Source organism: Adiantum capillus-veneris, chromosome 12 (genome assembly GCF_014529385.1).
Source record: "Adiantum capillus-veneris isolate H3 chromosome 12, ASM1452938v2, whole genome shotgun sequence".
Classification (NCBI taxonomy): Eukaryota; Viridiplantae; Streptophyta; class Polypodiopsida; order Polypodiales; family Pteridaceae; genus Adiantum; species Adiantum capillus-veneris.
Window position 1 is genome coordinate 37,976,047 of NC_140942.1, and position 13,543 is coordinate 37,989,589.

At 45.5% G+C, this 13,543-nt stretch overlaps 1 protein-coding gene across 1 annotated transcript in view; it reads right to left on the bottom strand.

Annotated features, from left to right (window-relative positions):
- LOC147445600 (serine/threonine-protein phosphatase BSL3-like) overlaps nt 1-9,265 on the bottom strand; it is a 41,763-nt gene extending 32,498 nt beyond the window's left edge. The window contains exons 1-7 of the mRNA XM_086525059.1: nt 8,330-9,265; nt 8,171-8,231; nt 7,844-7,922; nt 7,695-7,774; nt 7,511-7,605; nt 7,335-7,434; nt 7,180-7,249 (exon numbers count right to left, since the gene is read on the bottom strand). Of these exons, the coding sequence (XP_086381185.1) occupies nt 7,180-7,249; nt 7,335-7,434; nt 7,511-7,605; nt 7,695-7,774; nt 7,844-7,922; nt 8,171-8,231; nt 8,330-8,828 (984 nt within the window). The 5' untranslated portion in view covers nt 8,829-9,265. The remainder of the gene's footprint in view (nt 1-7,179; nt 7,250-7,334; nt 7,435-7,510; nt 7,606-7,694; nt 7,775-7,843; nt 7,923-8,170; nt 8,232-8,329) is intronic.
- Nucleotides 9,266-13,543: the final 4,278 nt, after the last annotated feature.

Below are 13,543 nucleotides of genomic sequence, written 5' to 3' on the forward strand. Positions count from 1 at the left end.
ACCATGCACTATGATCTTTGGTTCTTAAGTTCACGAGGAACTTGGGTTCTTGAGGGTCTTGGGTTCTTGGGTTCTTGAGGGTCTTGAGGTTCTTGAGGTTTTCTTTCGCTTGCAAACCGTGTTTGAGAAGGATTTTCTCTTCACCCGAGTTCTACTCCTTTCTGCGGGCGCACCCCTTGGCGGTATTGCGCTCACACCAAGGTTTCTTTTCCCACCTCACGTCGATTGGCCGGCCGCTAAGTGCACGGTCCGCTCTCGGAGTGAAAAGAGACACAAGGGGAGGCTGGACAAGCCCTTCTTTCCTGGGACTCTTGTCACTCTTCAAAAACACGATTAGGAATCGACATGTCACGTGACACATCCAACCTTATGTGTCCGTGGACAAGCTACAGTATAACAGGGTTCAATCAGTTCAGTCAAGTTTAGATTAGCAGTGATCTGGCACTTTTGTGAGTCTATTCATAGACCGTGCATGCCGAGTCACTGAGTGTAGATGCATATCCTCTGGTTGCACACAGCATGATCATCAATATTCCCTTCAGAATCCATCAGATTCAGTCAGGGGAATTTTCCAATGCATTTAGCCTATTTTCCTATTTTTGGTATTTTCACTTATTATTTTTAAGTGACTTTCCAACAAAAGTAGGTAGGGAAATTTTGTTAAGTTGATATATAAGCAAACCCAAGTTAGCACTTTCTGGCAGAAGAGGCAACAGGAGCTCCCCACTCAACAGGCACCTTCTCAGAAGGAACCTTCAAGAACTCATCAAGCACCCCTCAACACTCACCCTAGCCTAGTGTTTTGGGCTTTTGTCAGATCCTTGGCGTTTTCTCAGTTGCAGACCATCGCCATCACCACAGTTGTGTAGCGTTTTTGCAAATCATCGCCAGCATCACATCAGGCTCTTCAGCGTTTTACTAACGCTAGGAACACTTGCAGACAAGCTAGCGCTTTTGCTGCCGTTTTGCCCATGTTGCAACGATTCCATTTTCAGCCACCAATGGAGAAGAACAACACCGTTTTCAGCCCTATGGTACAGCAGCAGATCAGCCTTAATTGGTAGCAGAAGTTCCTCCGTTTTCAGCCATGAAAACGCAGCCAAAACAGCCACCGAAACAGTCCCGAAATTCAGCAGATAGAAGACCACAGATTTCAGCCCTAAAGTCGTCGTCGTCATCACCGTCATCGTCATCGGCATAGTCCAAGTTGCATCAGTCCATTGCATTCGCATTGTACCACTTTGTGCAATCAAAAGTAGACCACTCTCGCTGACAAGAGTGGGGCCTTCGGAGGAGGGTTTTACGTCTCTGGTGTCGTATCTCTCTTCTCTCTCTATCTCTCAGTCTCATACACTTGCACGCACATTGTCCCATTCACTTTGTTCGTGATCATAGCACTTTCCACTAAGAACGGAAGGCTCTCCCTTCCATAAGAACTAAAAGGAACCTTAAGCACAATTCAGAGCACTCATCTTGAGCAAAGCGAAACAATCCCTCGATGCCATACAGTTCGGTACCAGTACCTCACTTTGAAAAGGAGGGGATGTCACGTGACACATCCAACCCTACGTGTCCGTGGACAAGCTATAGCATAACAAGGTTCAATCAGTCCAGTCAAGTCTAGATTAGCAGTGATCTGGCACTTTTGTGAGTCTATGCGTAGACCGTGCATGCCCAGTCACTTGAGTGTAGAAGCATATTGTCACAAAACGGGAGCGTACACGAGCACTTCAAAATCTGAAAATTAAAATACTTTGCAAATGTGAGAGAAGCGAGAAGATCGACAACAGTATTGGGGACCAGAAGATGGGCTGGTCCCCCCCCCGTTAAGAGTATTCTTTTATTCAGGGAGAATTCGTATACAAGCACGAGAACCCGAGGAAACCCCTCCGTTCTGTAATCTTAGACCCGAAGGTCGTGCTTTCCCGTAAAAGGCTTGGGCACAAGGCCGTTCCTTCCCGTAAGGGACTTAGGCGCGAAGCTATACTTTCCCGTAAGTGACTTAGGCGTGAAGCCGTACTTCCCGTGAAGGGCCTTCCCGTAAGACGGGAGATTCCTGCAAAACAAACCACACAAACACGCGACAACAATTCATATGGCGAATCCACAATAGATACCTATCGCTCTTGCGCAGGAAAAAGCGACTTCCGTGCTTCGTAGTCTCGCGATCTCTTGCGGCAGAGTCTTCTCTTGCTGACATTGGTACCCTCCTTTGAGTGAGGGCATGTGGTGCTTTTATAGCTCCCTGGCCACGGCACGAATAGCTGCTCGCATAGAGATCGCGGCCGGTTTTTTTTTTTTTTTTTTGTGCACTGTTCTACCTGAAATAGGGAGAGAGAATTCGCTGGCTGGTTTTGTTGCTTTATCTTCTAAGTGGCTGCCCACTTATTAAGTGGGCAGCCGGCATATTTTAAAATTGGTCTGAACCTGCCCAAAAACTCAAAACCTTATAAGTTAAAACCAATGCATTTCACAACACGTCCCAGGCGTCCCTGGATGCAACCACATGCACGAATGCAATGCAAACATAGATTCCTCGCGGGAAAGCGTCTGCCTTCCCGCGATTGTTCCTGCTTTTTGTAAAAAGCTTCATTGAACCCATCTTTATTCTTGTGCTTGCGTTCTTACGCGTATTTTCTTACTCGGTTCGGATTTCCTCCTTAGCCTACGGGATGCCCCCTTACTGATGCACCCGTCACCCATCATGTGACGCATCAGGGGCACTCGTAACCCGGCCCTTTCCACCGAACGTATGGAAACTCCTTCGCGATGTTTACCGTCACCCATCAAATGACACATCAGAGTTGTCCGTTCCTGATGGCAGTTCCTGTAGCTACAATCTTTTAACAGTTCTTAGTGCACATAATAAAATATCCTAAAAAAGAAATTAATCATTAAAAATAAGAAAATAGTCCAATTAGCAACACATATCCTCTGGTTGCACATATCCTCTGGGTGCAACGGAATGAATGTTTGCGCTTTGCTCAAGATGAGTGCTCCGAACTGTGCTCAAGGTTCCTTTTGTTCTTATGGAAGGGAGAGCCTTCCGTTTTTAATGGAGAGTGCTATGATCACGAACAAAGTGAGTGGACACTGTGCGTGCAAGTGTATGAGACTGAGAGATAGAGAGAAGAGAGATACGACACCAGAGACGTAAAACCCTCCTCCGAAGGCCCCACTCTCGTCGGCGAGAGTGGTCTACTTATAATTGCACAAATGGGTACAATGATGATGCATGGATTGATGCAACTCGAGGCTATGTCGGTGACGACAACGGGAATGGCGACACTGACCTAAGGGCTGAAATCTGCGACTGAGCCAAAAACACTGACTTTGGGGCTGTTTTCGGTGGGTCTTTGACGCTGAAATTCTACAGGTTTAGGGCGGAAAACTGAGGATCTTCAAGGCTGAAAACTGAGGTCTTCTAAGGCTGAATCTGCAACCTTTTTAGGGCTGATCTTGATGGACCTTTAGGGCTGCAAATCTCTGCATGCGCCGTATCTGCAAGGCTGACGGTGAAACCAAAACCGCTGATGGCTGCTGTGATCTACGGCTGAAAACGCTGCTGAAATTGCAGCCTTCTGATGGTGATGAAATCGCTAGTTGCAAGAGAGGCAATGCGGTCCGGATCAGGCTGAAAACGCCAAGGTAAAAGGGATGGCTCGCGATGCTACAAAACGCTAGGGCTGAAATGCTGGCGATGAAGCTGGGACTAAAAACGCCAGGCTGCTGAAGATTGGAAACGCTAGGCAATGGGTGCTTGAGGGGTTCTTGCTGAGAGAGGGGAGTACCTGTTGCCAAAGGCCTGTTGTGCTCCTTGCTCATCTGCCATTTAGTACTAACTTTGGTTTGCTTATATATTTTCTTACCCAATTTGCCCTACCTACTTTTGTTGGAAAGTCACTTAAATTAATAAGTGAAAAATGTCAAAAATAGGTAAAATAGGCTAAATGCATTGGAAAAATCCCCTAACTGATTTTAATGGATTCTGATGGGAATATTGATGATCATGTTGTGTGCAACCAGAGGATATGCATCTATACTAAGTGACTTGGCATGCACGGTCTACGAATAGACTCACAAAAGTGCCATATCACTTCTAATCTAGACTGACTCGACTGACTGAACCCTGTTATGATGTAGCTTGTCCACGGACACACAGCGTTGGATGTGTCACGTGACAGTTGCTCTCACCAATCTTCCTGCATAGTGGCAACATAGGTTGACCGACTTTCATGGACATCAACATTTGCATATCCAACCGTTGGCTCTATGAGCATCTGTTTGGTTTGCAGTTTGGTTCACACCATCTGAGTTTGGGCAACAAAGATTATTGTTTGCCGATAACCAACAAGGGCATCATTGATCCAAGAGGCAGTCCATGGTTTGCGAGTAGATGCATCATCATAATCCTTGTGCTTTGGACATTTCGGGAGCCTCTCTCAAAAGTTGTCGTGGAGGACATCATCTAGAAGGAACTTCATCCAAGACCGTCTTATGGCGTGCATGGAGTTCGGTACCAGTACCTCACCTTAAACAGGAGAGGATGTCAAGTGCACATGGCTCTATGTGCCACGTGGACATGCTTCATCGACTTCCAGAGCCAGTTTTTTCCTTCTTCCTAGATAGGAGTGTCTAGAATCCTAGGAGGATTAGTATCGGCAATTTGGTGAGCCTATTTGCAAGACCTGCATGTTTGGACGAGTCCATTAGATTTGGTTTTCTAATTTTGGAACCCTCTTGCATAAATGGTTTGTACACACGTTTTGGCAGATGTTATTACACTACGGTGGGCATCCGGCATGACGTGCATGTAGTTTTAGATTAGAAAAATCTCACGAGCCAATTCCCACGTCAATCAGATTCCCGGATGGACAAATCTGCGACAATTCCACCCAGAAACTGACCCCCTAACCAAACTTATTAATAAATCATTTTTATGATTTATTTGTTGGGACTGGTGGACGGTTTGCCCTACCTAAGCCTTAGTTAATTCATAAGCCCAATTCCTAGCCTATAAAGGGAGCACTTGATCAAGCAATTAGCATTTCAATTTCCCTAGCGCTAGCAAGAGTAGCAAGCAGCCAAGCCTTTTACTCAAGATCAGCCTGGCGTTTTCAACAGCAAATCCAGCCCTAGCGTTTTGCCTTGGAGCGCCGAATCAGCCCTAGCGCTTGCAGATCTCAACGGTACACCCAGCGTTTTCAGATTTCGGTCCATTCTCCCTTACGGAGCCGGCTCGGATCTGGCCTCCCAAATCTTCCCGTTGCGGTTTGGTACTTTGGCAGACATTGAGCCTCACCTCGGCCATTCCCTGGTTGTCATCAAGTGTTCACATTGTTGTCCATTATCAGCATCGTCGAGATCTGCATTTTCAGACCTGCTTTACGCGATAGATCTGCTATGTTTTGCACTTCATATCTGCATTTTGCAGACAGCTTTCAACCATTCATTCCATTCACATCAAGAGCGTAAATCAACCCCATATCTTCCCCTTGGTGGCCATCCGCAATCCCACATCGAGAAGGATCCAAAGGTGCATCAAATCAGCCTCGAGGTGCCTCGTCTTGGGAAGTTACCACGGCAACAATCATCATTCAAGTCAGTAGAGTCTGCACTCAAGGTATTGCATGTATGTACATTCCATTTACACAATCTACCACATCGGCAACGGTGTGGGGGGCCCTTGAGAGGGTTGGTTGGGACCCCGTCGAGTGTCGCTCTCCTCTTCTCTCTCTCTCTCTCTCTCTCTCTCTCTCTCTCTCTCTCTCTCTCTCTCTCTCTACACATATCTATTGCATTCTCTTATTCCCTCTCTCCAGGGAAAGGTAAAAGGAACCATCATTCAAGCTAAAAGGAATCACTAACGCAAGGAAAGAAAGGAAACGATTTGTGGAAGCGTAAAACCTAGATCTTCACCATATTCAATTCCGCTACGCCTGACATTATGGAATTATATTGATGCTCTTCGTAGTGCTTTTTGTGAAAAGCTCATTGAAGGCTTACCAAATGTTGGGAGTAAGCATGGGAAATGCCTAATTTGCATTCATGAGAACAGACATAGAGAGGCTATTTAGAAGCACACTACGCGCCGAGCTACTGTGATTTTGGAGGTGCTTTTCACCAACCTTTGTGGACCTATGCAGACTTTGTCTTTGGGTAGAGCTCTTTATTTCATGGTGGTGGTGGATGATTACGGCCACGTAACTTGGGTATATTTTCTACAGCACAAGTCAGAGGCATTTGATCTTGGCGTACTCTTGTGGAGAAGGAAAACAGCAAAATAGAGATACTTGTGACCAACCGCAATGAGATCATCCTAGATATCTCACATCTTGCTAGCCAACCCCTTAAGAGAGTTTAGCTGGCTGTGTCGGACATTGTGAGGCACTCTTTCCAGTCGAAGTATTCGGGCGGGCAAGGGACTTCCCCTTGTACTTGTCAAGAATCCTCCACTTTAGGCTCTATAGATGCTCCTTGCGAACCTCCACCATGACTTTGTCAGATAAGCTGAGCATAAGAAAGGTGAAGACTCGAAGGTCATTATCCACCCACTTGTCAATTTCGTCTAGACCAACTCCATTTGATTTGGTGGCTTGATGTTGAAAATCATGGAGCCAAACCCATAAACTTCGAGAAGGATAAGATGGTTTTGATCTTGGTTTTCCAAATGCTATAGTTGGTCTCATCCAGCCAGAAAAGTAGCCAACACCTATGATAAGGACGCCATGTCAAGGTACTCCTCTCGTGGTGGCAAAGATATCTCCAAATGATCCTTTAGTCGTACCCCATCTCGTGCAGAGAGAGAGTTAGAGATTACAGGTATGGCATAAACATGTGGAATTATAGTTTTGATTCATGTGCATGCAACCTTCCATCCAGGCCTGGTGAGAACTACCAATTGTAGGAATAATCCTTTGTATTTGCTTCTTTCAGCAACCTTCATACAGGTAAGGAAGAAAATAATAGTTGATCACACTTGTAGTATAATCACGGTTATGCCCCAGCACTCATGAGTGGAGGAAAATTTATTATCATAAGGACACCCACACTCGAAAGGTGGTTTTGCACACATGCATCCGCCCATGTACTTTAAAAAGCAATGCTCCTCTTCAGATAAGCTCATCTCCTTAAGAATGTAATAAAGCCCTCTTTTGCAAGCTATATGAAGACGCTTACCACATTTGATGCATCTCTCCCACCACACAACAACAAGAGACCATCACCTCGAGCACTGGCAGTTGCATACCTGCATTAGCCATAAAAACATGGTAGCCATCAGAACACCCCTTTAAAACTCAAAAGTTGTCATTATCATAGAGTGGCAAGCATACATGCAAGGAGGAGGGCATTCTCCCTCTGGTTCAAGCTTCTTCCATTCGTATGGCTTAGCTGCTGTATCCAGGGACCACACATCTGCCACAGCCGTCCTACCTAAACACTAAGAGGTGTTAATCAAAAGTTGTGTAACTCAAAGCTCCTGGCAAACAAAGCAAAGAACGAATCCAACCTTCATTTCCTCCCACTGCTAAAAGAAAACGCTGACCAACAAGTGCCATTGCATGACCATATCGAGGTCCAGGCCCTGGACCTTGGACAGACACTCTACCAATTCGCCATGCAACACAAGTAGACGTAATGAGAACCGAGCCAAGAAACATGTCTCTAGTCAAAAGAGAAAGCCCCAAGAATACCTGTGCCATCTTGGCCTTGACTGTGTCAAATCCAATACGTGCAGGTCCTCTGGAGACATCCCAGCAGGACCAATGCCACCCTGAAAAAAATTATGAATCAGGACTAAAATAAGGAAGAACACCAGCATGAAATTAAAAACAAGCTCTACCTGAATCACAACCATTGTGCCAACTGCTGCAGCAGCATGTGCAGCTCGAGGAGATGGCGGCTCTCCAACAGGCTGAAGCCTGTTAAAATCACAAGATTTGAATTTTGGCCAAGCAGTCTCACTAGGATGTCAGTGGCCAGTCACAGTGCTCCCAAAAGTCAGGGAACATCAATGACATTACCCAAATTCTTATAGATTGTCCCCTAATGGTCAGCACCTACTTAAATGCCACACTTAAAACTTGACAAAACAGGCTGCATCAACACTAAAACTTAATTTTTCATGCACTCAGGAAGCCTGTACCGAGCGAATATAAGACGATCATACCTTGTCCATTTATTTGATGCCACATCATAACAATGCACATCAGCTGTGGCTCCAGCCAATCCTGAGATTCACAAAATACGCAGGGACCATACCCTTAATATTATGCAAAGAAGGGATCAGTAGCAATGTAGAGGGAGGAAAGAAGGCAAAAATACATACGGATCCCTGCATTGCTTGTTGGAGTCTGTGGGCTTGCTTGTGCTGAGCTCCCTTCAAGAGCAGTGGCCCCCCCAAAGAGTATAAGGCGAGGCCCAACATATGAAGGCGATCCTTCTTCACCTACGGCTGCAAGAGCAGTCAGGGTATGCCCACAACGAGGGCCAGGACCATCATCCTTCTTCTCTATCACAGTGGCAAGGACTCTATATGCAGGTGCTGGCTTAGGGCCAGGAACAACTGGTGGCTGATGATTTGTTTGGGCTCCTCGAGGCTGCTGATGTGATAGTTGAGTAGACTGCGGTGGTTGTGGACTCTGAGGCTGCTCTGGGATGGTAGCCTGTGTTTGTAAACTCCCTGTTTGAGGTTGCTGTTGTGATAGATTGGAAGCCGGTGGAGATGCAGGCAATGGAGATGACGGCGGAGACTGGGCCCAAGGAGGTAGCGGGAGAGGTGAACCTGGCTGCCTTTGCTCTCCCACAATCCCGGACTCAACTTCCATGATAATCCTCAGCTCAAAAAACCAGGTAGCGCTTCAGCTTCCATGGTGATTTTAGTTTCCAAAGAACCTAAAATCAGTCGAGGGGCATGATGGCGACCTTGACCAGGCAGGAAAGCGTCACCGTCATTGAGAATGGAAACCTGCAATACCACGATTGTGAGAAGGAGACGAGCAATGGAGGGAGTTCCATCTCTGCTTGCGAGATGGAACTACATCAGAGCTCGAAAACCCTGCACGTGAACGCAGAGAATCTGAGAAACCCTAGGATCCACGATCTGGCAGGTGGTATTGTGATTAGACACAGAGATCGAGAGAGAGCGAGAGAGCTGAAACCGATGCTGGAAAGCTGGGGGCGAGCTCCAAGCGGGCAGCAGGAAGGAAAGTGCAGAAGAGGGGAATGAGAAGGAAGAGAGGGGGAGAGACAGGAGAGGGGAAGAGAGAGGAGAGAGAGGGACCCGTCGTCGTAGTATCCGAATAGGTTTTTAACCCGGCCCCAACCCGGGTTAAAATTGCCGAGCCATATTCTCCATATTGCCACGTGTCCTCCTTTGGGGCTATAGGCAAGGCTCGGTATATCACCGGACCTAAAGCACTTGTAGCCGTGATTCCTTCCATGTCGGAAGAGAGAATCTTCGTTATCCGCCCGCTTGAACGTTCGTCGACTTCAGCCTTCAGGGCATGGCTGCTGACCTTACGTTCAAAAAAATATGTAACGTTTTCTATCTGCAGAGGCCGAGGCAGAGCCACAACTTAATGGTAGAGCCACCATGTGCATAGCCGCAAGTTTGAGTTCAAGCTCCTCGATCTGCAATCCCCGTTGAAACGTGGGTGATAGAGTTTCTCTACGAAGGGGGCTCGCCAAAGCTTTTGTAAGTCTAAAAATGTGCAGATCTTTTTGGGGCTGATGGGTACCGTCCACAATGGAGCCATGGTCCCTTTCATTCATCTTTTCCGCCAGCTCTTGTGAACTAAGCCTAACACAAGGTTGCTTTTTATCGAGCATTTTACCCATTGTGGGGTTTTTTTGCCCTAATGAATGTGAGGACTGAGGAGTAATAGTGTGCTTCACAGACAACACAATCAATGAATGAGCCTGTGCATCTTTTACATCCCAACGAGCTTGGTCTGTCATAGGCAAAACAACTCTAACAGCAACAATCTTTGCAGCAAGACCTGCAACATCGCCTACATCCTCAGATTCAGGACGTACATCAATGCCTTGCACACCCTTTGACACAAGAACATGTTGCATCATGTAAACCCACATAGGGTAATTGTCCCCATCCAATCTGTCCTCATCAGCAAACATCTTGAACACATCTGTGTCGTTGTCGGCCATGGCAAATGCCTGCATCTGATGTGAAAACTGCCCGAAAAGAGGAGAAACAAAGTGGGAACAACACGTGCTATATAGCACAAGTCGTAGTATACTGAAAGGGACCTGTTATGCACGACACTCGCAAAAATTTGCACAAAATGACGAAATAGAATGCACAATACTGCCTGTAGTGGAAACGGAGGCCAAAAATGAGCCCGAATCATAGATCCGAGCAGACTGAGCTCTTTGAGCCTTCCCATATATTTGTTGACCTGCGAACGCTCGCCAAAGCTCACAATATTCATCAACAGACATCATACACGAAGGGTAATTTTGGTAGTCAAAACAAACTTTTGACAATATTCATCAACAGACATCAACAGACGAAGGGTAATTTTGGTAGTCAAAACAAACTTTTGACATGATACCCATCTTATGTATGTTGCGTTGAGCACATACACCAAGTTTCATTTTATTTGGGCTTATAGATTGAGTTTTGAGGGGATTTTACTCTTTCGGGAGATTTCCTTGTCAAAAAGTGGTGATTTTGTGCAATTTTGACATACAAATATTGATGTGAGCACATATTCAAGTCCCACATACCAAGGGGCACCTATGGTAGAAATAAAAGTCCATTCTGACCACCTAGACATCATACGCGTATGATTTCCTAGAGGCCAAAAGATAGTCTAAGTGCACCCTTGTGATCTAGAGCATTTGGGAAGCATATAGGCAAATTTTATTGCACTTGGAGCACATTAGGGCTAAAAAGTGCCAAAAGATGAAAATTGGGCAAAATTCATGCTTGTATTGACCATAACTTGCACAAAAAGTGTTCAAATTGAATTTTGAAAGTTGTTGAGAGTTGCTTGAGTGATAAGGAGTCAATGGGATAAAATGTTGGAATTAGGGTTGCAAAGAAACACACATAGCTTGGAGAAGACGAAGCTCAAGGCACACAATAGAGAGTGTATTACTTAGTGTGCAATTGAAAAAAAATAGATAGCCCTAGAGTGATGGGCGTATATACAATGCACGGGGGAAAAAACCTCCTAAAGAGAGAAAAAATGCCCTGGCGGTCCTAGTGTGTTCACACACATCACTACCACATGTATATGGTAACAATCCCCCCTGGAGTAACGCAGTGAACAAGAGTTGGCACATGAGTAAAGGGAAGTGCCATGCCCTAAGGACATGATCAGTCCACAAAGGGGAGTAAGCCCAAAGCTTTGCGGAAAGCTTCAAGCTTCTCACGAGACAATGCCTTTGTGAAAAGATCTTCAAGGTTGTCCTGTGTTGGCACATAAGCCAAGCTGATCTCTCCTGCTGAGAGCCTCTCCCTGACATAGTGGTAATGCACCTCAATGTGCTTTGTGCGAGCATGAAAAATTGGGTTCCTTGCAACTGCCAATGCGCTCTGACTGTCAGTGTAGATAGTGTTGACCGTGTCATGTCCAACACCCAAATCAGCCATAAGGCGTCTGAGCCATACACACTCAACCATAGCTGTGAAGACTGCCCTGCACTCAGCCTCACAACTCGAAGTGGCCACAGTAGGTTGCTTCTTGCTCAACCATGATATACATGAACTGCCAAGCATGAAACAAAAACCACTTGTGGACACTCGCATGTCAAAACAACCAGCCCAATGTGAGTCCGAAAAAGCATGTAAGTCTGACGGCAATGATCCCCCCTTGGGATAAAACAAGCCAAGATGTAAAGTGCCACTAAGGTAGCGGAAAATCCTCTTGACAGCCTGCCAATGCTTAGACCTTGGGCTATGCATGAATCTGCTGACCTGTGAGACTGCAAACTGAATATCTGGCCTCGTGTTGCATACATAAATGAGGCAGCCAACGGCAGTTTGGTAAAGAGTAACATCAGCAGGATCACCAGCATCATGTAGACTCAACTTCAAACCTGTTTCCATGGGAGTGGCAATAGCTTTGCAATCCTCAAGTCCAAACTTACATAGAATTGTCTCTACGTAACTTTTCTGACACAAGGCAATACCACCATCACACTGCTTAAACTGTATACCCAAATAATGATGCAACAGCCCCAAATCTTTCATCTTCAAAGTAGCATTCAAATCAGCCTTAAATTCAGCAATATGTCTCTCATTTGGTCCAGTGATCAGCCAATCATCAACATAAAGAACCACAATGACAAGTACATCACCCTCACGCTTCACATACAATGTGCTTTCTGTTGGACTGTTACGAAAGCCTCGTTTAACCAAATGAGTGTCATCTTTCTCATACCAAGCACGAGGAGATTGCTTCAACCCATACAAAGCCTTCTTACATTTGCACACTTTGGCCACTTGTTCTTTTATGACAAAACCCCGAGGCTGCGTTACATAAACTTCCTCAAATATGTCACCATTCAAGAAAGCAGTAACAATGTCTGATTGATGTACATCCCAACCAAAATGAGCTGCCAATGCACATAGAAAACGCACAATAGTCATACGACAAGTGGGAGCAAAAGTCTCTTCATAATCAATGCCTTTTTCCCGTGCATAACCCTTTGCAACAAGTCGAGCCTTATGGTGATCGATCTCACCATCCGGCTTGTGTTTCAACTTGTAAACCCACTTCATACCAATGGCTTTTTTGCCAGGAGGCAAATCACATAAAGTCCATGTGTCATTTTCTATAAGTGCATCATATTTTGATTGCATGGCAGCCATCCAAATTTTTTGAATTCTGTGCTTCATCAAAAGACAGAGGCTCCTCAAAATCATGTAAACTAGACACAGCCAAAGCATAACAATCTGATGCATAAGATGCATGGCAAGAGCCTGAACGAGTTCGACTAGACAAAGGTGTATCCAATTTACTGTCACGCAAAGTGTGCACCAGCCATTTTGGCATACCTCTAGCCTGCTCATTTTCAGCCCTTTCCTCATCAAGTACATCTGCATCAGTAATAGGCTGATCTAAAACATTTCCAGAAACCCCCATAGGCTGTACATTTGCCTCATTGGAACTTACATTCGTATTTCCACCACTGAAAAGAGGCAACAAAGTGTCATAAATGTCCTATGAGCTTACATTATTGTCTCTAGTACATGACAGCAAGGGCTGAACAGAATCTTCCACAAAAACTACATCCCGAGAAACGAGAATACGTTTTGTTTGCAGATGATACAACCTGTAACCTTTGCTTTCAGCACTATAACCAACAAAAATACATTTGACAGCCTTATCATCCAATTTTCTGCGCTGCACTTGTGGCACCAAAGCATATGCCAAACAGCCAAAAACATGCATGTGCTCAATAGAAGGCTTTCTATCATGCCATGCTTCATATGGAGTAATAGACTGCAAAGCTTTCGTAGGACACCTGTTAAGTACATAAGTGGCATACATGATGGCCTCAAGCCAAAAAG